The sequence below is a fragment of the Vigna unguiculata genome, chromosome 6 (assembly GCF_037176805.1).
Source record: "Vigna unguiculata cultivar grain cowpea cultivar isolate G323 ecotype 2 chromosome 6, ASM3717680v1, whole genome shotgun sequence".
Taxonomy (NCBI): domain Eukaryota; kingdom Viridiplantae; phylum Streptophyta; class Magnoliopsida; order Fabales; family Fabaceae; genus Vigna; species Vigna unguiculata.
Window position 1 is genome coordinate 31,683,910 of NC_140797.1, and position 23,387 is coordinate 31,707,296.

A 23,387-nucleotide genomic window follows, 5' to 3' on the forward strand; every position below is an offset into this window, starting at 1 on the left:
ATTAAAAAAATATAAACGAAAAAAACATAAATTTTGACTTCCGGAAGTCAAATTTATTTTGACTTCCGAAAGTCGACTTTATTTTGACTTCCGAAAGTCGACTTCTGGTAATATATTTTGACTTCCGGAAATCGACTTCCGGTAATATATTTTGACTTTTGAAAGTCGACTTCCGGTTATATATTTTGACTTCCGAAAGTCAACTTTCGGTGATATATTTTGACTTCCGAAAGTCAACTTCCGATGATATATTTTGAGTTTCGGAAGTCGACTTCCGGTGACATATTTTAACTTTCGGAAGTCGACTTCCGGTGATATATTTTAACTTTCAGAAGTCAACTTTCGGTGATATATTTTGACTTTCAGAAGTCGACTTTCGGTGATATTTTTTTACTTCCGGAAGTATTCTTCACCGGAAGTCGACATCCGAAAGTAATTTTGGGGGTGTGATGCATGTGGCTTTAATTAAATGGTTAAAGGGTATTTTTGGGATTTAAAAGTTTTTTGGAGGTGTAGAAGAAATTTTGGAGGTGCAAGAAGAAAGAGCCTAGAACACCTACCGGTCTACTATCCATGATTATAACCTCCATTTCAACTCAATCTTCAACTAAACTCCTGGAGCAGTTGTGCTAAAAAGTGGTGAGTGTGATCCTTCTCTTGTGCAGTTTTTCCTATGAATCAAGATGTGGAAAGGGTAAATGTATAAAATGTAAAGACCTGAAAAATTGTATTTTAGAAGTGATGGTAGTTTAAAAATAGTGAGACTTGATTATTTTAATATTAAAAGATTTTAGTATAAATAGTTTTGTTATAAACAAGTTTCATTATTTTAAAACACATTATCTCTCTAGAAACTACTTTTCTATAGTTCATGAGTTTATGAACTTCTCTTTAAGAGTTCATCCTCGTTGCTTATTTGATTGAAGAAATAAGACCGTAATGTTAATATTCGTTATGAGCTCTTCAATTTGGAATGATCAGTCTCTTCATTTGTGTACGTTGAGTTTCAACCATTTTTTGGTCTATTTTTGTTTTCTGTTGCATATGAGCCTTCTTTCACTTGCATGCATATTTTTAGTCATTCGTATAAGTCTTTACTAATTAGTGATTATAATGTTATGTCTTGATCCAGATATTATAACGCTATGTCCGAATCGTTTTTGTGTTGCTCCTAGGTATATATAAAGCATCATGTAGAGTTAACAATGTTTTAGGTGTCTTAGAGCTTATTGAGTAGTTTTAATAGGTAAGGGAAGTTAGTCTTTATCTCTGTGTGTGAGTTTATCAATTTGATGTTTTGCATGTTATTGCATTATTGCTTGTTGGGAATGAAAATTTGATTGTTTCTAATGAATCTGGTTTGATTTGTAAGGTTTGGATGATTGTTTCATGCCTAAGTGTTTTGGTTTATTTTATGTTGATTGAAGGAATTACGAGCGAATTGGTACGAACCTAATGTTTTAAAACTAATTTTTGACCAAAGCACTAAAAAGGGAGTATCAAATTAATCAATTGAACATGTCTCATTTCCTTAAATCACATATTTTCATTTGCTGATATATGATACAACGTTTAACAGTGGCAATATAGGGTTGAGCATCAGCCTTATTGTGCAAGTTTGGGAGCATTTTAGCTTAAGGTCATTGAGCACTAGTTTGTACTACTGAGCGTGGTAGTTTGTGAATGCTTTGGCATTGAGCGGTAGCAAGGCACCCGCTGAGCGTCATCTTTGCACTGCAAGTCTGGCGCATTTTAGCTCTTGAGCACCAAAAAGTGTCGTTGAGCAACCTTTTGCGAGAAGAATGACGATAAGCACCAAAATTGTCACTGAGCACCACCTTTTTTGTAAGAGGTGTGGCGCTAAGCGCTAGTTTGTATGTTGGCCTTGTTTGCTTATTTGGTTGTTTAATATAGATCTACAATGGAGCTGATGTATGTTTATAATGTCGTTTATTATTAATTGATGTGATAATATGGTTGTTGACATGTATGATAGTGGTGTTTGATGAATTTCAAGGAAAAATTATTTGACGATTACCATAGTGTATGCATTGACATAAGGATGTCAATAAGAAAGTATCATGAACTCTAACTATTTACACTCAAATATAGTAGAATGAGTTATGTGGCGAGAGTCGCAAGAGGTTATAGTCACTGAGTGATGGGAAAAACAACAACACAACCAATTTACCAAAGAATACAACGGATATAATTTCTCATAACTTACAAGAATCTATAAGGAACAACTATCAGAGAACAATAATAATAAATCACCACAATCACAAATAAAGACAACAAGATTTTTAACATGAAAAATTCCTCAAAGTAAGGGTAAAAACCACGAGTCATCTAGACCAAAGAAATTGCTTCATTATGATCAACAAGAGTACAAATGAGTCTTAATCAACTACAAATATTAGTGCTAACACCTAACCAAACAGGAAAGCAACAAAGCTTTCAAAAAGAGAAGAACAAAGAGAAAAAAAAAACTAATAAAATTTGTTGTAGTGCGAAACTAATTTCTCCCAATTTAGACCTGATATTGACGATCCAAATAATCCAAATGAAGAACATTATGTTTTGAACCTACTGTAAAATTTTCAGCACGATCCAATGGTGAACAAATTCATAGTGTTGATTTTACGATGGCAACTCAGTGAAAACGTGAACATATTTTTTCCTCTTCCTCTCTTTCAATGTGCCAGGGTTCTTAATAGATTATGACTCTACTTTTTTTTGTCTCTTTTTTATTTTCTAGCCCTCTCTCCACTAGGTTAAGTGAGACAAACACTTCTTAACTTTTGGGCCTTTTTTTCACATAGGAAGGGAGCCTAATAACCGACACTGGGTTGGTTTGGTCCTAAACGCAAAAAGGACTTATTATGTATGGTTGGGTGATAAACCCTTGAGGCTAGGCTCTACAAAGCTTAGAAACCACCACATGTGCTCACCTCTAGTGAGTCCGACGTCATTAGCATGTATCCAAATAATTGAGTTTAGAATCATTTGTTTTGTGTGCATATACATTCCTTGTATTTTATCCATGTTTTCTTTGCATGGATAATATATATATATATATATATATATATATATATAATATGATTTATCTGTTTTGGGTTAACTCTTTTGTACACTAGCTTACCCTTTTGAGTGTTTTGTGTTTCTTGTGTTTGTTTGTCTCTTTTTTTTTTCAATGATCATCATATCGGTGTGAGTGGAGGAAGATGTAGGTTTAAAGACACCTCTAGAGGATAAGGAGTCATCAATTAAACTAGTGGAATGTCTTAGGGAGCTTTTGTTGGTTTTAGTTTGTTCTTATAAATGTTATATTTTTATAGTCTTATATTTTGTAAGACTATATTAATATGTTTTATATATTGAATTATTTGTTTTTAATATTATGATGAAGTGTCCCATTTTAAGATTCTAAAATAATGTTACAAAAGGCTAACAAATTTACAGAAATATATGGTAAAATTTGATGGAGGAAAATTTGTGACAATTAAACCACCAACATGGCATGTAATGGATGGACTTAAAATTGTTGCATGTAGGAAGCAAATACCTCTTATGTTGGCATGGGCTATTAGCATTTTGAAGTGCCAAAAATATTTTTATGGGTTAAATATGTTTTTAGTCCTAAACTTTGATGCAAAATTGGAACTTGTCCCAGTTCAAAACTGTGATACATTTTGGTCCTTAAATTTAAAAAATGAATAGATATAATCCTTTTAACCCAATTTTGTTAATTTTTTTGAACGTGTCAAACGTGTTTAATACTATTATTTGCACTACAAGAAAAGTCATGATTAGAGTCCCAATAAAATCCACCCCCAAAGTAAAAAAACGAACACTAATGCATCTATCATGCGTGAGTTTTCGATCCTTGCCCTGTACCAAGAAGCTTTTCAATATTTGAGTGCGCTTTAACAATTGATAACAAATTAGATATGATCAGACCCATTCAAAGTGTAATTTAAAAGTAAAGAATGAGAGGAAAAATGGAGGGATGAAGCAGGACTGTATACAAGTGTTTTTCTATTTATAGGGCATTGATTAGGTAGAAGGAATCAAGAGAAAGATTGGATTGGATAGATGGCGAGGGTTCAAAAGGGGAAAAGAAAGGTGTTGAGGGATGAGAAAAGGGTGAAATTAGAGAGGAAAATGGAATAAAGAAAAGATAATGAAGGAAAAAGAGCCATCTGGGTGTAGTAGAGGAAATGTGAGAGTGACATGTGAATTGGTCATGGCACGGATGGGATGAATTTTCTAGTGATAAACAAGAAATTTGTACCATAGGATCTAATATTAAAAGGACAAAAACATAAAATAAAAATCAAGGAAGTGAAAGCAAAGGCAAATATATATATATATATATATATATATATATATATATATATATATATATATATATATATATATATATATATATTATATATTATATATATATAAATAAAGATTATTTAAACCAAGTGCAATTTGCAAGAAAAATGTCTTAATTTGCACTTCAGGATAACTTTAATTGGTCGAAAGGAACTTCTATATTGCATTATTATATGCGATCCCACTTAAATAAATAAATAAATAATGTGGTTTGAGAGTTAAATATTTTAAAACAGGTTCATAGATTTCAATGAAAGATTTTCTTTCATATTTTACCAAAGTTAAGATTACTACTACAATCATCTCCTTACCTTTTTTTTATTCAAACTGATAAAATGATGGTAAGAATTTTCTGAACATTCCCCCATTTTCTAAGCTAAAAAGGCAGTGACAGAGCATTTTTAACCTAAAATACATATCTTATACATCATGATGATGTTGCCCCAACCATGGTGTTTGAATTGATAGTGTTATATGGTGAAATAATTATGATTGATGATATGCTTTATACATGTTGCACATGTGCATAGATGTAGAACTACTATCACTTTGCAGAAAGGTGTTCACAAAGGTTGGAGACACAAAAGGTTTAGTTTGGAATATGTAAGAACAAATGAAATTATATAATAAGGAATCATCACAAAGCACATTGAATTCTCTGCATTTTGTATAAATAAATGCACATCATTGTCCCTGCATAAGTCTGAAACCTTTTCTCTTTCACTCACCCAACTCCTCTCCATTTTCTATAGTCTGATGAATACCCACTCATTCATTCACCACAAATAAAAAAATTCTTCTCTTTTTTTGAAACTATTTCCTAAACTTTTCCTTGGCACGGAGAAACAATGCAAGAAAACACCAAATTTCCCATCCGCACATTGTCACACACAAACCACACACCCTCAACAAAAATGGGAATCACAATACCCTCAAACAATAATTTTGAAACATGAAAAGCATCATTCATATTCATGGTTGATCACCATAACCCCAAAAGAAACTAAAAAAATGAATGTTTAGGGGACATAATGCTTACCCAAACTCACACCTCACAACAACACAAACTCGTGAACCAATCTTTGAAGCTCAAAGCACGTAACCTACTATGGCGAAACGTGAAGCCTAGATTCAAGACCGTGTTGTGCGAAGAAGAGTGAAAGTTGGAGAGCGGTTTGTGTAAAGAAGAAATGTTGACCTTGGGAGCATAGAGAGAGACAAAAAGGAAAATGGTTGAAAATGAGATACAAGAGTGGAATGTGAAAAGATGGGAGGTGACAAAGTGCAAGGAGTAAGAGAAAGTAGTGTAGCTTTCCTGAATAAAATAATACATTGTATTTACTACACTACAAGTTTTAGCTTTTCTTCAATAAAATAATATTTTCTTTTTGTGTCAAGCAAACTCTTATATCCAGATTAATAGCTAGCGTGGGTTCAACCCAAACTATACCGTCATTAATATGATGCACTTTGTGACACGTGACTTAATAATGAAAATTTGAAAATTTAATATAATTGTGCGACTTATTATGTAGGTCACTCAAAAAACTACACGTGGTGCACTTTTATTTTTTCATCCGCACTTTTTTCTTCTATTATTTTAAAATTTTAAATAATATTTTAGAGTGGGTTAAAGGTGGATTAGGCGCACGCTAATTTTTTTTTACTTTGTTTTTTTCTTTTATTTGCTTCTTACATCATGTCAAGCTAATATATGAAAGCTATTTTCATGTTTTTTTTAGTGTTGAGTTATTTACATTTTTTTATATGTTCTCACTTCAATGTGAATTTAAAACTACATTTAGATGTCCAAAATAATTAATTAAAAGAAATATATTTATTTTTTAAATTTAAAGACAAAAGGTATTAAATTTTTGAAAAAAAAAACAATTTTATTTTCGCGACAAGAAATTTAACGTTTTTTTATTGCCAAAATAAATCCTCTTAAAAGGAAATAAAAATGTATTGTGTTCATATCCCTAAGAGGATAAGATTTTCAAACACGTCAATGTCACTAATGTTTCCACAATCCTGACACATGAGTTGATTCATTTATTTGATCTGTAACTGTTTTATAGAGACATCTACAAAATTTACAGGAGATAGAAACTACTACGCGTTCTTTCAACCAGTATTCATAAATTAGTTTGCATTAAAGTATTTTTCTATATTCAATTTTTCTTCTCACGGTTTTCTTTTTCTCAATAATTTTATAAGGAGCTAAAATAATATGATTTTTTTCATACATTTCAATGCAGTGAAACATCTCCCCAATATGAATCATAATCTTCATAACTTCATTAAATTAAATTGAAATTTAAAAATCCTTTCAAATTTGACTAAATAAAATTATTTATGATTAAAATGAGTTTTTAAATTATAAAATTAATTTTAAAATCGTGGCCATTGCCTTTTTTTTGTCGTGTGTAACTTATTTTAGTTACAATATTTATAAAATATTAAATAAAATAATTAAGGTCACCTGCTTCTTAATCCCAATATTAATGTTATAAAATTAAAAGTACCATTACTCTTTCCTTTCTTTTATAATTACAAGTTTATGACCTAAACCTATGCTGGATTAAGCACTTTTATTGACAACCTTATTTTGAATGTGTTTGGAAAATTTATTAGTCAATTTTAATAATTAAAACTTAGATTTTAGCAACCACTATAAGGTACATTAGTTGTTTTAATAATTTGTTGTGTGTTAATGTTTCATTGTTTTTCATTAGTTTTATGGTCTACAACTTCACTTCCATATACATTAAAAGAAGAGAGTCATACTTGAACAAATATTTCCTCGATTAATCTTCTTTCTCTTACCTTAATGACCATACTTTTAAGCTAAGCTTTTTTTTGAAATCCTCTATAATATTCATACACATAAGTCTCTTAGAACTAAAAAACCACATAGAATTATTGAAGAAATAAAAATTACTCTTTTAACAAAATTAATTTATACAGTTATTCAAAATAAATAACCATAAAATAATATATATATATATATATATATAATATTTTTATTCAACTGTAAAAAAACTTAAGTCATATTACAAAATCTCATTATTGTCTATCGGAGAAGTATCCTCACATTTATATAGTTATTAAGTAATTATTGCAAAAGAATCAAACAAACACAAGCAACACAATACATACTACATGGTAAACTAGTATTCAAAGAAAAACTAATCATAAACCAGGCAAACATGTCAATTTCACACAAACAAAGATATTTTATATATATATATATATATATATATATATATATATATATATATATATATATATATATATATATATATATATATAATGTACATGTAACAATTGACACTAAACTCAATTATCCTGATATATGTCTTTGATATAGAATTTACTAGAGGTGTGTACCTGTTATGGTTCCTAAACTCTGCAGAGTCTAGCCCCTAGGGGTTATCACCCAATCACACGCAAGATTAATCTCTTTCACACCTAGGACCTAAACAAATTCAAATATTAGGATCTCCTACGACTCTCACCACATAACTCATTTTCCTCTATTTAAGTGTCAATGATTATTAGATTTCAAGATACCTCCTTACTAACATCTCCTATATTAAAACATACACAAACAATACCATCACAAATAATTTCCCATGAAACTCTTTAAACATCATCATTTCATATGCTCACAACATCATTTTCATGTCCATTGTTAATCATAAAACACTAAACAAAATAGCTTTGTCAATATAAATCATCACCAAAGATAAAAGAGAACATAAACACGGTCAACAAAGAAGACTAACGCTCAGTGATGGTGCTCAGCGCCATTCTTCTCGCAATGAGTGTCACTTAACGCCACCTTGGCACAACTCAATGCCCAAACACTAACAAAATATGCCCTTAAAGTGAGAATTGTCGTTTAACGCCTTAGAACTAAAATGTTCCCAAACATGTAGTGAACTCTAGCGCTCAACGCCATCTAGACGTCACTCAACGTCCAACAATGTGCAGAAAGTGGTGCTCAGTGGTGGAAACTGCCACTCAACACCATATCAATTCATAGTATATGATTTTTTTTTTGCATTTGAGTGAACTTAGACCTTATTAATTCCTCCCTTCGATATTACTCTCTTAGTGCTTTGGTTCAAAAAAATTTTAGCACAAGAAAAGGAGTATCAATTCGTTCAATTGACCATATTCTAAGCTTCCCAAATAACTTAAATCCCACTAGACCATTCAAGCATCAATTTACATATAGAACATACCAATTCATATCAAAACATACACATAAACTCATATTCATCAAACAGTCCATTTCATCATCAAATACCAAATCAACTTTATAAACTCACCCATGCATATGTTTACTAACTTCCTTTACCTTGATCAGGTTGCTCACAAGTCCCAAATGGAGAAACCCCCTTCTACACGCTGAAAACACCTTTTTACACTTAGAGACAAAATAAAAACGATCTGACCATGTAAACAAGAACATGAGTTGATAGAGATTCAAAAGAAAAATCACAAGGACACATGCGAGCTTGAACATCTCGTGTGCAACAGGAACAAACAAAGGAGACAAGAAAAGATGAAAATCTAACTTACCCTAGGTTGATCTTGATCAACTTGTCTTAAGAAAAAATCCTACGATCTTTGATTTTCAAAAAGATGTATACGAAGTAAGATATCTTAGAGAACATATAGATAACTCCTTTAGAGAAGAATTTTAGAAAGATAAAATGTTTTAGTGGTTTTCATAAATTTTTTTCTTATTTATTTCTTTTAGAATTGTTTAGTGAGAATTTAAAAAAAAATCATTTTTAATATTGTTATAATCAAATATATATATATATATATATATATATATATATATATATATATATATATATATATATATATATATATATATATATATATATAATTAAACCAACTTTCCTCTGGCAGTTAAACCAAAGAGTTGCCATTCTCAAGGTGAACGACTTTTAGTTGTTCAACTATATTTTTATGATATATTCTATAGTTAGATCGTTTTTAAATCAATTTCTTAACCTATTTTTCCAAAATTTGCAATTATAAATCTAAATATTAATATTTTTAAAATGAAAAAAACTTTTTTTTTCAGTATTTCTTTTTCAATCTCTTTTTTTATCATTACACTTTCAAATCAATCAACTTAATCTTTCAACGTTTACAAAATATGTAATTCTAAATTTGTATACATTTCAACTTAAATATTTAGCGATATTTTCTCACTATCACAAAATAAAAAAAAAATCAACATTTATTTATTTTTTCCAACTTAAAATTACATAAATCAAAACTTCAGAACAAAAAAATACAATATCATAAACATATTTTTTTCTTCCAAATTTATGTAGTGTACTCAACTGAGATCTATCTTGTCATCAATAAGTATAATCTTGCATTTTATATATATATATATATATATATATATATATATATATATATATATATATATATATATATATATATATATATATAAATCTGATTATTGACATCATATTATATCATGCAATCTCATGATTGTGATGAATATAAAGGAAATATTTTTTTGTTGTAAATGGAAATGTTAGCAGAAAGTCATGTGCACTCTCTCACATCTTTATTCTCTTTATAACATTAGAGGGTTTCTTTTGCAGTGTCTGTTTTCATCAACAAAGTAGAGATAACTCTACACATTCTTAAAAGGAACCTCTCGTGCACCCCTTGCAAGTACATTTCTCAATCATTTAAAGTAATATTAGACAATAATATAAAATATATATTTCTTCCCTTTCTTCTTAAATATTGGATTTTTGGAGAATTTTTTTTTTGTTTATCTAGTTAAAATTATATTAATTACAATTTCATGTACTTTAAAATACTTTACATATAAAGAGAAAGTAAATAATCAAAACTACACAATTATTTTATTAAAATAATAAATGTATAATTTATAACATAATTATATTTTTTTCACTATACACATTTCATTTTTCTATTAATCTTTAACTAAAAAATATATTTAAATGTGAGACTGTATAAACACTTCAATGGTCTAACAAGTCTAACACATTATAAAAAATTTGCATTTTCTTAATATTACAATATAATACAAAGTATCAACTATTTTAAATAACTATCATTAATTAAAAAAATGAAAAGAAAAATTCAAATATGAGACTATATGAAACAACAGTAGTTAATATTGTTTGTTTAAAAGATACATAGAGAGAGGGACACAAAAATATTTTCTTTTCACCACAATATTTGCTTATCAATATACTCATTTTTTATTTATATTTGAGGTTATAAATAAAACTAACAATATAAATTGAACAAAAACAGTATACTACAAATTATTAATTTCTTTCTACTACTAGGTTATTATATGGTACTTACGTAATTATTTTTATTTATTTTATTAAAAAGTTCATAATCATGAAATGTTTTTTTCGTTATTAATTCTTAATTCTTTCTCAACAACTTAATATATATATATATATATATATATATATATATATATATATATATATATATATATATATATATATATATATATATATATATATATATAAAGATCTAGGGTAGATTTAACCATGCCCATTTTATTAAAAAATAAAACTTTAAAAGAGATTGTAAAAGATTGACAATTGCAAATTATGTGTAAGTTTGAGGTTACAGAAAGGTTCAAGAGTCTTGATGATTAGGGTGGGTAGGTAGAGAGAGAAAGTGTTTAGTGTGAATGAAAGAGAAGCCTTTGTTTTGTGTTGTGTTGTGCTGTGTCTCATAATCGCCACACTTTGTTCACTGTTCTTCCAGCCTCCACTCTCTCATACAAACAAAGCATCACTTCTCATCGTACGTCACTCCTTCTATTATATCTTATTTTCTAATTTTTTTCTCTCTTGTGTATGCAATTAATCCATCACCAGATCCTTTTAATTTTTCTTTTTTACCCTATTTTCACCTTCGTCTTCTTGTCCCTGTGTTGTTTCTCCCAACTACCTCTCTACCCTTTCTAGTTAGCTTTTTCCCACTTATTTCAACATTTCACAACAATTTCTACAATCAATCATGTTTTTTTCGTGACTATTTTTTTATTAATCCTCGCAGCTTAGTTATCAATATATGTATTGTATGTACCGTAACATGGTAGGGGAGTTTTTTTTTTTTTTTTTTTTTTATTGTGTGTGATGCTCATGATTGTGTGTGCGTGAGTAACTAAATAAAAAAAAAATAAGATGCCCTTTTATCAAACTCTGATCTTTTCCCTGTAATTTATTGTTTCTGGAGTTTACTTTTGTTGGGTGTGTGGCATTTGAAACCCTTTGGATGTGTTTGCTTTTTGAGAATTAATTGTTCTGGAGCTTGATTTTGGGAATGGAAGGAGTGAGTATAACAACAAGGGAATTGTGTTTGAAGTGGTGATTCAAGATTTTGATGATAGTGGTGACAGAAATTTATTGACGATGGTGTTAGTAATGTGATTTAAGTGATTGGCTTTTTTATGTTTACACAAAGATCATGTGGGTAGAAGTTCACATTTGGCTTGTTTGTATTTAAAACTGATTTCTTTTCATAATGAGTAAGGAGATTGCAATTAGCTATAATACATTAGGAGAGTTTAGGAAACTGAGAAACTTTAGATTTGTGTTATTTATACATGTATTTACTTCCGTTTTATCAATATTTACAACACTCTACCAAATCCTACAAAAATAAAGTATGAGGCTTAGGCATTTTGATATAGTTCTTTGCAAGCTGAGTATTACAGTGTCAGTTACAACTATTGTAATAGTACTGATTTCTTTTATTTGATTGATTGTAGCAGGTCAATCATTGTGGAGAAAAGAAGTGAGCAGACTGATTCTTCTGGGTTCTGATTTTCAGCCGTATACAACTAAAGTTACAAGTTTTAACTGAAATGGAAACTGAAAAATCTAACATTTCAAAGGCTGAAGAACTTAAAGTTCTTGCCAATGAAGCTTTCAATGGTAAATAATGCAATTTCTCTGTGCTGTGGTTAATTTACTTTCTTCATCTTTGCAGTGAAATTTGTGGTAATAGCTGAATTATTGAATCTAAATCAATTTTGATAAGGTTATTTGTTGTCACTGCTTTAATACATTTATTTGCTAATGCTTGCCGAACGTGTGAATCCCTTTTTCAGCTCGAAAATACTCCCAAGCCATTGATCTATATACTCAAGCAATTGAGCTAAACAGTGGAAATGCAGTTTACTATTCTAATCGTGCCTTTGCTCATCTTCGGCTTGAGGAATATGGTAGTGCCATACAAGATGCCTCAGAGGCTATTGAAATTGATCCTAAATATTCAAAGGTGCTCTGAGTCCTAAAACATTACAGGCTTTCCTATATTTAGTTATCATTAATAAAAGACATGTCCTGATTATGGTTTATTGTTATAGGGTTATTACAGGCGAGGTGCTGCTTATATTGGGCTGGGAAAATTCAAGGAAGCACTGAAAGATTTTCAGCAGGTAACTGTGTTTGATGTCTGTAAAATATTCGAATAAGCTTGGTTGGAAAATAACATGTTCATAATAGAAGGTCAGCTGCAATGCAAAACATTGATAGATTAATATTCACGTTCCATTAATTGGTCATGTAGATAAGAATATCAAAGAGAAATCAGAGATGAAAAACAAAAGTTGTCAATAAATTTAGTAGATTTTATGAAACCGTACTAACATTAGTCTTTAAAAGATAGTATTTTTCGTTGAATATATATTCTGTGTTAGTTCCTGCCTGATATCAATTGTACTTGTCCAGAATATGGGTTACAACAGTTGCAAAAAGATGTGAAAGGAAAAAAGAGAAATTGCATGAAATAATGTTCATATATATATATATATGTGTATATATATATATATATATATATATATATATATATATATATATATATATATATATATATATAAATTCTACCTAGAACTAGAATTGAAAGAATGGTGGATAGATAGACAAGTAAAACAAGAGATCGTAATATGGTTCATTAGATCCCACTAATATGCAATTGTTGGAGGTTCCATATCTATTAGAGATGTGACCAAATTATAGTGTATAAGTCGGTGCAAATATCATTTTATGTGTTGGTTTTGTGAGGTTGACTTAGGTTTAAAAGTTCACTTTCTAAGAGCAATATTACACTACTACTACTATAACAAAAGCCTTATACCACTAGTTGGACAGCACAATGCTATTTGACTTGGTCAAAGACCAAATCTTCAAAGAGGATATGCACAAAATAGATTTTTAACATATTTAAATGAAATCTAAAGTAATGTAAATCAGCAAAGTAACATTAAAATCACCACTAGCAAATCAGGCATCAGTCTCAGTCCCTCAGAGCCAATATAACCACCAACCACTCACCCAAACAGTGCCAAAACAACTAAGAAATAAATGCAGTACTCAGGCAATTGACTAGGTTTAGAAGGATACAGTAGCTGAGGTTGCACAGCACTTACAGAAGGGAGCTCATAATCGACCAGCGGTTCAGAATATGTCCAACAGGAGTGGGGGTCTCACAGCACAGCTTAGAGGACAGAAGTTGTGAAGAGAGTTCTTAGCATCAAATAAATATGACTGCTGCAAAGATTTGATGTGATGCTGCAGCTCAGTCCAGCCTCTGAACTCCTTGGTGCAATTTTGTTGGGCTTCCTTTTTTGTTAATACTCTATTTCCTTCATTCCTCATCTTGCAAGATTCTCTCTGAATTTACTATATTTCTCTCTGCCATTTCTATATTTTCTTCTTCAAATCCAGTGTTCCAGTTGCTAAATGCTGGAACCAAAAATAGGTATTATTATATTCTGAATGTACTCTATTTGTCCGAATACCAGTCATATCATTCTAGAAAATGGGTAACAAAAGGAAGGGAAAAAGAAAGAATAAAAGCAAAATATTGCTCTTAACTTTGATGGACGTGCTTCCTCCCAGTTTGAGTCCACACTGAATTCTTGTGTACATGATATTCACAAATTATATGTGAAATTAAAAAAAAAATTCCTTTAAAAGTAAATCTGCAAATACGTAGTAAGCTGAATGTGAAGGTGGCCACCAAATTGTATTGCTGTCTTGTATTATCCACTATAAAATTTACAACATTTATTCATATAGCAAATAGTACCACGCATATGCATGTCTACATGCTAGAAAATGAAGGATGCTTCTACAGTAATTTAAATTTCTAACTGTTAATTGTTTATTAATCTGTAGATTACCCTGTAAATTCTTCTAGCACATACAATAATTACATACTATTTGAAAACATGCACAACTATTTATATTTTGAAATGGTTGTTATCCCTCTAATAAAAATTGCAAATTCTGTCAAAGCTGGAGAGCTTGGCACACCCAGCTACGTGAGAGATAGAAACATTAAGAAAACAAAGACATTGGTGGCAGTTTAGAAGAAAAGTAGGGTAGTAGTATACTGATGGAATAAGGGGATAATGTGGAGTCATGAGAGACATTAATATAGATATTTAGGGATATTTGTGTTTCTTCTTATTCAAATTATTTGGACTTTATAAAACATTTTAACTTTGATAAAATCCTTGGGACAAATTGAAGGTTGTGAAGCACCTTCCCTTTTCTCTTTACACTGATAATGGATTTGTTGAGTTGAGATTCTATGTAAGTAATGTTTTTGTTGTTTTAGACTCTTATGTCTTGAAATAGATTACTACTTAGGTTTTGAATTTTGGCTATGGTTGTGTTGCAGTTGTGGTAGGTGCTGGCTAATGTGGGCCAATGTGGTCTGTACTTGCAGCCTGATACTGTTTCAGGGGCAACTGCAACTGAAATGTTGCACATTTGCAGCTGCATCATGTAATGGGCTCTGCAATTTACAATTGATGATTACAATTCTCTCCTCTTACCACCCTTGTGCCAATAGAAGCTGTTGTCTTACTTCTAACTCTTCTTTTAAAATAAAAACTTAGCAGTTGCCAACTTTTTATTGAAATTTTTAGAATATGAAAATTTTCTTGGTATGCAACCCCATTGAAATATTCTCACATGAAAGTCATCTTGGTATGCTGAAGCTGACGGTTCTTGTCCTTTAATATCAGCTTGAATGTTGCAACTTCTACTTTTAAGCTTTTACATTCCTTCAAATAACTGTGGCTACCTACCTCCCTCTTATTGTCCTGTAACACATACTTGTTTCAATATGAAAATGTCTTATATTTAATAGACTTTTATTTAATAGGTCAAGAAAATGTGTCCAAATGATCCTGATGCTTCAAAGAAATTGAAGGAATGTGAAAAGGCAGTTATGAAGCTTAAATTTGAAGAAGCAATTGCTGCACCTGAGTCTGAAAGGCATTCAGTAGCTGAATCGATAGATTTCCACACAATAGGTAGTATTTTGAATATAATTTCTTAAGCTAGTATCTTAATTTTATACTTATGTTTTATTCTTTCATGGAGTCATTCTGTTATATTTCTTAACTTTTGTTTATTCTGGATGTGTGTATTCTAAAGGTATGATTGCAACTTTAATTTTGTAAAGCTTCAAATAAATAATATATAACATGACCCTATAAGACTAACTGTAGTTCTGTTTTTATTATTTGAAAGCTCTGGTATAATGTCTGCAGTGAATACCTTACCTTATATTAACATTCTTTCATATATACACGCATGTTTTGTACGATTATGGTTTCTTGATAAGAACCTTGGGAGAATGCCACCACAAGAGCTAGATGTTGTAGTTGGAGATCCCAAGGTCTTATAAAGCCCCCTCTGTAATCACATATTCCAATGCGGGATTCAAGTCCATTAGCTTGCAATTGGATCCTAAAATATTCTTAATGTAATAATGTGAAAAAAAGAGGCAAGTATCACTTCAATAATTAAGTTATGCATGAAATTTTCAGTTTTTCCATTAAATTATTTGATTGTATATTGTCCTCGGTTTTCTCTCATTTAATTGTGTTGTTGATGGGATTTCCTTCTCTGAACACTGTTATTTTCATGTAGTAAGATCCTGATCACTATCTTGTTTCTTCCACTCTTTGTAGTGAAATTTGTATTGGCTACTGGTACTGTTTCTTTGAATAAATAGTGATGACTTTGGTGTTCTTGAATAGTTTTGAGAGATGTTTAATGGATTATTTTGTTATGAACTTGGGGATTTTCGATTGATTATGTACATCCTCATGGAATTTGTTTTCAATCTTATTGAGAAAAGCGTGAAGTGTGATGTTGATGGATTGGAAGGGCAAAATAGTGTAATATAATCTCATCTCAGTATTACAAAGAAATGCATATTTAAATATCAAGATGATGAACCATCAAATGGTTAAACTTTCCTCTCCAACTTCCAGAACTACAAGTCAAAACTTTGGTGCAATGTTATGTGAAAGATTATGCATCCTGTTTGATTCTATTTCATTCACAATGGTTCAAGAGTCAAGAACATCTTATTGATTTGATCACTATCTTTCAAACAAGTATTAGTGTTGTGTGATCTCGTCTTCTTTTGTATTTTCCTATTACATATTTATTTCATCCATTTCCTAGTTGGGAAGATGATTCTGAAGGTTGTCTGACTAATATGTTTTACATTGAACTTCTAGAATGCTTTTAACCAAATAATGACATTTTAACCCAAGGAACATATATAATTACCACTGACAGAAGTTTTGATTTCAGTTTGTATAGTGATTAATTAAGCATCAAAGTAATTTAAAAAATAATCTGTCAATTTTTTGATACTTAGTTAACTGTAAGTAAATTATTTGGTTAATCATTATATGAGCTAGAATGGAACACTTCTTGCCAAAGTAAATTATTTGGTTAATCATTATATTTGGTTATTTTCCCTTCCTATTTTCAGCTATACACTTCAACCTCATGTTTCTTCCTTCTACCTCCTTCCTTTTTCATTGGTAATTTAGAAGACCTAAAAACAGGAATTTGTCATTCGTCTTGAGTCACGTGTTTGAGGAACATGTCTTTCGAAGTAATGAAAAATTCAGAAAATGATCACAGTGTAGGAGGTCACACCCTTTTCACCTCTCGGTTCATGCACATTATTTTTCCCTTCCTCAACCCAAATCAGTAGTTAATACTTTCTAGCTTCCGTCAAATTCCTTAATCATCCTTCTTTCTCTCACAAATCCCTTTTCATAACCTAGGGATATTTTATTCCTGTCTTTAATGAATGTTTGTCCAACTTTCTATAAATCATCACTCTTTGTATATATTGTATCATTATAGGAAAGGGCCGCAATTCTTCGGTGCCAACCGAAGTGGCCATAGCAGCAGTGGTAGCAGTTATGGCAGCAGCGGTGATGTTGTTCAGGACATCAAAGACCACAATAGTAATTGCAATTGTGGTTGGTTTGCTGTTGCTCCTCGGGGCTTATTGGTGGAGTGGCCACAATACTGGTACATTTGGGAGTCCTTTGCATGACCCAGGCCTTAGCTTAAAATTATTTAATACCTTAAACTAATTAAGCATACAATGAACTTTAAAAATCTGAATTTCAATTTAAGTCAGATGGAATCATTATTTATAAACGAATTGGGAAGTAAATTGTTTCGTTCTTTACAATGCAACATAATTCATTATACTATATTTTTTTGGAACAAGTTAATCATACATAAAATGAATATACCTAAAACTAATTAATCATAAAAATTCTCTTATGTCTCTAATATACTAGTTCCTTAAAATGTGATTATTACCCTTGTTAAGCTTTCTTATACTAACCTAGTTTCATTCTTTTGTGCTGATTTCAATTTGTAATTTTTCCAATAAGCATAATACATTTTATCTGAAACTGTAAGAGGTGCTAGAAAGAAGGATAAGTCATTCCCCTAAACTGACTAATGAAGAATAATGCACATTTTATACTTATTTTTACTATTTTCAGTTGCTTACAACCCTGGTTGAATTATCTTTTCCTTTTGGGGTGTTCAATTGCTACCTGGATCAACATCTACAAACTTTTTGTATTTCAAAGTGTATGCATTTTATAGATGCCTCTGGGTTTGGTAGAGATATTGTAATTTCCTGATCTACAGACCCTCTATTTTTTGTTGGGAGTTGTTAATCACAAGGACCATTAACAACACACATTAGCATGAAAGATGAACTCTTAATTTTGTTTTGTCAGTGGTCTTTAAAATTAATGGCCTCTTTTTCTGATCATATTATTATTCCAAGTTCTACTGTTGCATATAATTTCACTCATGGAAATGACCAAATTTGGCTTTTTGTTTTAATGCTAGATGTCGAGCCACAGTATTCAGGAGCAAGAATAGAGGGGGACGTTGTTACTTTGGATTTTGTGAAAAAAATGATGGAAGATTTCAAGAACCAGAAGTTCTTACATAAACGGTACTGAAGGAAGAAAACCTTGTTTCTCTTTTTGTTTCTTGATGAGTTATTGAAGCATCTTCTCTCCTGTCCTACAATTTTTTAGGTATGCATTCCAGATTGTATTACAAACAAGAGAAATTTTGCAATCTTTGCCTTCTCTTGTTGACATACGTGTTCCTAATGGCAAACGTTTTACTGTTTGTGGTGATGTGCATGGTCAGGTAATTGGTTTATTATAATCTTTGAATTGTCTATGATATTATTTGTGTCACATTCTTGATTTTGAACTTCAGAACTGCTGAAGTTGATTGGTGACTTTTAATATGGTAAAACAAATTGTTGCTTATATCTTCGTGATATCTTCTGATAGTTTTAGACATTTAAGACTTAGGATTGTTATTATAACTGTGGTTTGATTTTCCTCAGATTCCCTGACCTTTATGTGGAGGAATTGGGTAGCTATTTTTGTGCTGATAAGCATGCCAATTATTTATTTAGTTTTCTATGTTAATTTTGCACCATTGTTCAGGAGGGACTTTATCTGCCATGTTGAATATAAGACCCTTAAGTTATTTTAGAACCACTATGAAAGGGAATGCTATTAGATGGGAAAAAAGAAAGAATCACAGAAACATGGGATATGAAATCTTTCTTTGAGAGAGGGGATAAGTAAATAATACAGAACAAAACGGAATCCTCCTTTGAATGTTTGATCAAGAAACCCATTTGAAATAATGGTTTTATCCCATATGATAAGCAACTGCAAAGCGTGTCGTTTACAATTCAGGCATTCGGTCCTATTTCTAAACATAATCACCAATTTGAAGCCCACTGGCTCTAGTGCACTCAATTACAGGGCCTTTGCCATACCTTACCAAAACCTTGGAAATGGCATTGGAACTAAAATTGTTAGTAGTTTGCGTTTGTAAACATCTCAAACTGAAAAAAAAACTGTGAAAATAAAAACTAACCACTCCCACTGTTGTGAAATAAGGCATCTTCCCTTTCTAGTGGATGGAGGCAGGGGGAAAGAACACTATGGAGTTTGAAATTTAACAAGTCACATTTACTAAAATATCATAATTTACTGTCTAGAGGCGAATAATTCCTATTGCAGTGTTGGCACTAAGTAAGATGGTTGTGCAATTCTAAGTAGGTGATTTTTTTAATACAAAAATAGACTCCTGAAAAGGGAGGAACTTTGAAAAAGTGACATTTGAGGGAGAAAACTGTAGCCCATTTTTCTTAAAAGCCAGCCTCGACATGATTAGCATTGTGTTTCCAAGGTAACTTTTAGTAGTCATAGTGATGCAGAAAAAATAAAGTTTGACCCTCATAAAAAGGTCCTCCTGTCATTGTAGGTTATTTAATTTATAAATGTCTTTTCGTCAGTTTAATTTCTTTCAAACGAACTTGAATGTGATGTGTAGTCTTTTTTATCTAATTGCATCATGCTGCTTGGCTTTTGTATTATCGTATTTCCCCCCCAGTAATTCTTAACTTTGCAGATTGATTCTTTCCACCTCGATTTCTGCAGTTCTATGATCTTTTGAATATTTTTGAGCTTAATGGACTTCCTTCAGAAGAGAATCCATATCTATTTAACGGCGACTTTGTGGATAGGGGATCTTTTTCATTAGAAGTTATCCTGACCTTGTTTGCATTTAAGTGCATGTCTCCATCAGGTAAACCCTAGATCTTTATGAGTTAGTTTTGTTATCCTGTTTTTTGGAAACATCATAAATATTTAAGGACCTGATTAGATACTTTTTATGACCTTTTAGAACAAAAGAACTGTTTTTTTGTTCATGACGACATAAATTGAAATCCATTACAATTCCTTGGGAAATTTAGCCTCTTTAAATTGCAATATTTAGTTTTATTGTTTCAAGCGAATTGTATCATGCTGTTTGTGTGTGGACATTCATTAATTTCTTTTCTTTGTAAAATTCACTTGTTTAGGGGAATATTAATATTTTGTTCATACAATACGGTAACTTCTTCTGTTGCCATGTAAATTTCAGCCATATATTTAGCCAGAGGAAATCACGAGAGCAAGAGCATGAACAAGATATATGGTTTTGAGGGTGAGGTGCGCTCAAAGTTGAATGATACTTTTGTCGAACTCTTTGCGGAAGTATTCTGCTTTCTACCACTGGCTCATGTGATAAATGAGAAAGTTTTCGTAGTTCATGGAGGTCTTTTCAGTGTTGACGGGGTCAAACTCTCTGACATCCGATCAATTAATCGATTCTGTGAACCTCCTGAAGAAGGTTAGACGCTTACTTTTTTTTTTGCATTTAATTGATCTCAGCAATACCTTAATCACTCTAAACTTTCACTTGGTGCACTTCACAGACTGAAACCTCTCTGGCTTTTTCACCCTGAGTATTGTAGTTTTATATACCCTATGATTGGTATGTGTAGGGCTGATGTGTGAAGTTCTTTGGAGTGATCCACAACCTCTCCCTGGAAGGGGCCCAAGCAAGCGTGGTGTGGGTCTTTCTTTTGGTCCAGATGTTACAGAAGCATTTTTGAAGGAAAATAATTTAGGTGTGTTTTCCATTAGTCAGAGTCTTTTCTAAAGTTTATTTGTTCTTCAGTCAGTGGCTTCACATAAATTACCAATTTACAGATTTAGTTGTGAGATCTCATGAAGTAAAGGATGAGGGTTACGAGATTGAACATGATGGGAAACTCATAACTGTCTTTTCTGCTCCAAATTACTGTGACCAGGTAATCAAATCACTTTTACTACATTCTTTTCTAAGTAAGTTTAGCCATTTTACTTTATTGTCTCAGAAAAATTTGTGGATCCCAATCCCTCTTCATGGAAAGAGACTTTTGTTGTTGTAATCTATTCTTACAGCCTTCATCTTTAATCATTTGAGTAGACTCATTCTTTAAACTGTGGTTGAGTATGTAAACATATCAAGATAAGCTCTAGGAGTAAGAATAGATTACAATAACAAAAGTCTCAACTCTAAACCTTAAACCCTAAACATTGCATGATTGACCAGGATTCTTTTCCAATCACATTAAATTAAATGTGTAAATGAAAACCATATTACCCACCTTATATTTGTACATGTTGTTTGCATGGACAGTTTGCAATGTCATAGGCATTCTTATATTAATATCTGAGTAATCACTTTCCTTCCTAAAGTATATTTTGATCTTGGTGTTAAAATCTACATAACGTTGATTTTTATTGCATCCTGCAGATGGGTAACAAAGGTGCCTTTATTCGATTTGAAGCACCAGATTTGAAACCTAACATTGTCACATTCTCAGCAGTGGTTAGTATCCTTTGTGCTTTAGACCATGCTATGCTAAGTATGTCATATTTTGTCCTAAAAAATAATACCAATAAATGAATATGTTCACTAATTGTTTTATATAACATAGTATGGTGCAATATGATTGCTTTGCTTTTTCTTTCAATCTGTATTCTTATATTGGGGTTGACATTCTTTTCTTCTGTCTGTTTACTTTGTTGAAATTGCAGCCACACCCTGATGTCAAACCAATGGCTTATGCAAACAACTTCCTCAGGATGTTCTCATAATTTACAAAGCTGACTAAAAGCCTAGAACTGCCAATGGTTTAATGCTGTTTTGAATGACTGTTATTCCCCAAGGACAAGATTCAAGCGATGGCTAGAGAAGATTTGGTACTGTGCTACATGTTTATCTTTGTTGTTCTGTATAATATTTTTGGCTCAACATTTTATTAAAACTCATTTTTTCTCCCCCTCCCCCCTGATCTTTACCCCTTCAGTTTTGTGCTGTTTTTTCTTTCTGTGAACAAGTGTAAGGAAATTTGCATCTCCATTTAGCTTCATGAAACTCTGGTGATAATGTTTAACTGAAATTGACCACATGAAAATCACTGCTTAGATGCAAGACCATTTATTCTGTTTTTGTGCTAGTGTGTTGCCGATGATTGTTAGACTTGGCTACCAAATTTGTAGGCTGCTTTTAGGATTCAATGTTTCTTTTACATGGCTTTTTTTTATCAAATTAAATTTCATCCTTGCGAGAAGCAGTTCATGACCGTGAGATAATATTCTGCTTAGCAATTTTTTGCGTGTGGTTATCATAAAAAACTTATTGTCCACTTTTATTATGTGGAGTTTTTAATTGATTTTCGATATAGAACTTCTAGAGTAATACGAAACCATGATCTATACTCGCTTATTGAGTCGGGATTCATCAAGATTATATGCCAAAAAGTCCCAAGGTTTTGGCCAGACCAGTAGATTATAAACATTCACTTATTTAATGAATACGCAGGTATTGTTTAAATTTGATGTAAAATTCTTGCATTAAGTCTGAATATTGATGAGTAATATTTTATTTTTTTAATTTGAGAATGGATATATACATATTTGTCTTAATATGGAGTATAATTCAAATTCGTCTTGAATATGTGGAAATTTTTTACATATGAATAATATTTAGTTTTCTAAATTAGGTATAGAGATAGAAATAGGTATTTAGATATTCATATCCTACTTGTCTCCGTATTTGTCTTAATATTCAACTCTATTCTAGTATCTATTCATATCTTAAATTACTAAAATATTTTTTAATTTATTTGGTAATCTAAATAATTTATATTAATTTTTTCTGATTTTATTTTTGTAACTTTTT

At 31.1% G+C, this 23,387-nt stretch overlaps 1 protein-coding gene across 5 annotated transcripts; it reads left to right on the plus strand.

Annotated features, from left to right (window-relative positions):
- The first annotated feature begins 11,021 nt into the window (after positions 1-11,021).
- Positions 11,022-22,655, plus strand: PP5.2 (protein phosphatase 5.2). 5 transcript variants are annotated; one of them, XM_028076583.2, is made up of 14 exons: positions 11,022-11,229; positions 12,203-12,365; positions 12,542-12,711; positions 12,800-12,871; positions 15,610-15,760; positions 17,625-17,795; positions 18,642-18,750; positions 18,836-18,953; positions 20,270-20,417; positions 20,757-21,005; positions 21,160-21,285; positions 21,368-21,468; positions 21,957-22,031; positions 22,241-22,655. In XM_028076583.2, exons 2-14 carry the CDS (start codon positions 12,296-12,298, stop codon positions 22,298-22,300), a joined length of 1,620 nt encoding a protein of 539 aa, XP_027932384.1. In that variant the 5' UTR covers positions 11,022-11,229; positions 12,203-12,295; the 3' UTR covers positions 22,301-22,655. The 5 variants fall into 5 exon arrangements, with proteins under 5 accessions (XP_027932384.1, XP_027932383.1, XP_027932387.1 ...); XM_028076582.2 differs by having other exon boundaries at positions 11,030-11,229; positions 12,200-12,365; XM_028076584.2 differs by lacking the exon at positions 11,022-11,229 and adding an exon at positions 11,310-11,523 and having other exon boundaries at positions 12,200-12,365.
- Positions 22,656-23,387: the final 732 nt, after the last annotated feature.

Coding starts and splice junctions, on each gene's coding strand:
- PP5.2 (XM_028076583.2), top strand. CDS start 12,296: ATGGAAACTGAAAAATCTAACATTTCAAAGGCTGAAGAACTTAAAGTT. Junction 12,366..12,541: donor TGCCAATGAAGCTTTCAATG/GTAAATAATGCA, acceptor TCCCTTTTTCAG/CTCGAAAATACTCCCAAGCC. Junction 12,712..12,799: donor TTGATCCTAAATATTCAAAG/GTGCTCTGAGTC, acceptor TTATTGTTATAG/GGTTATTACAGGCGAGGTGC.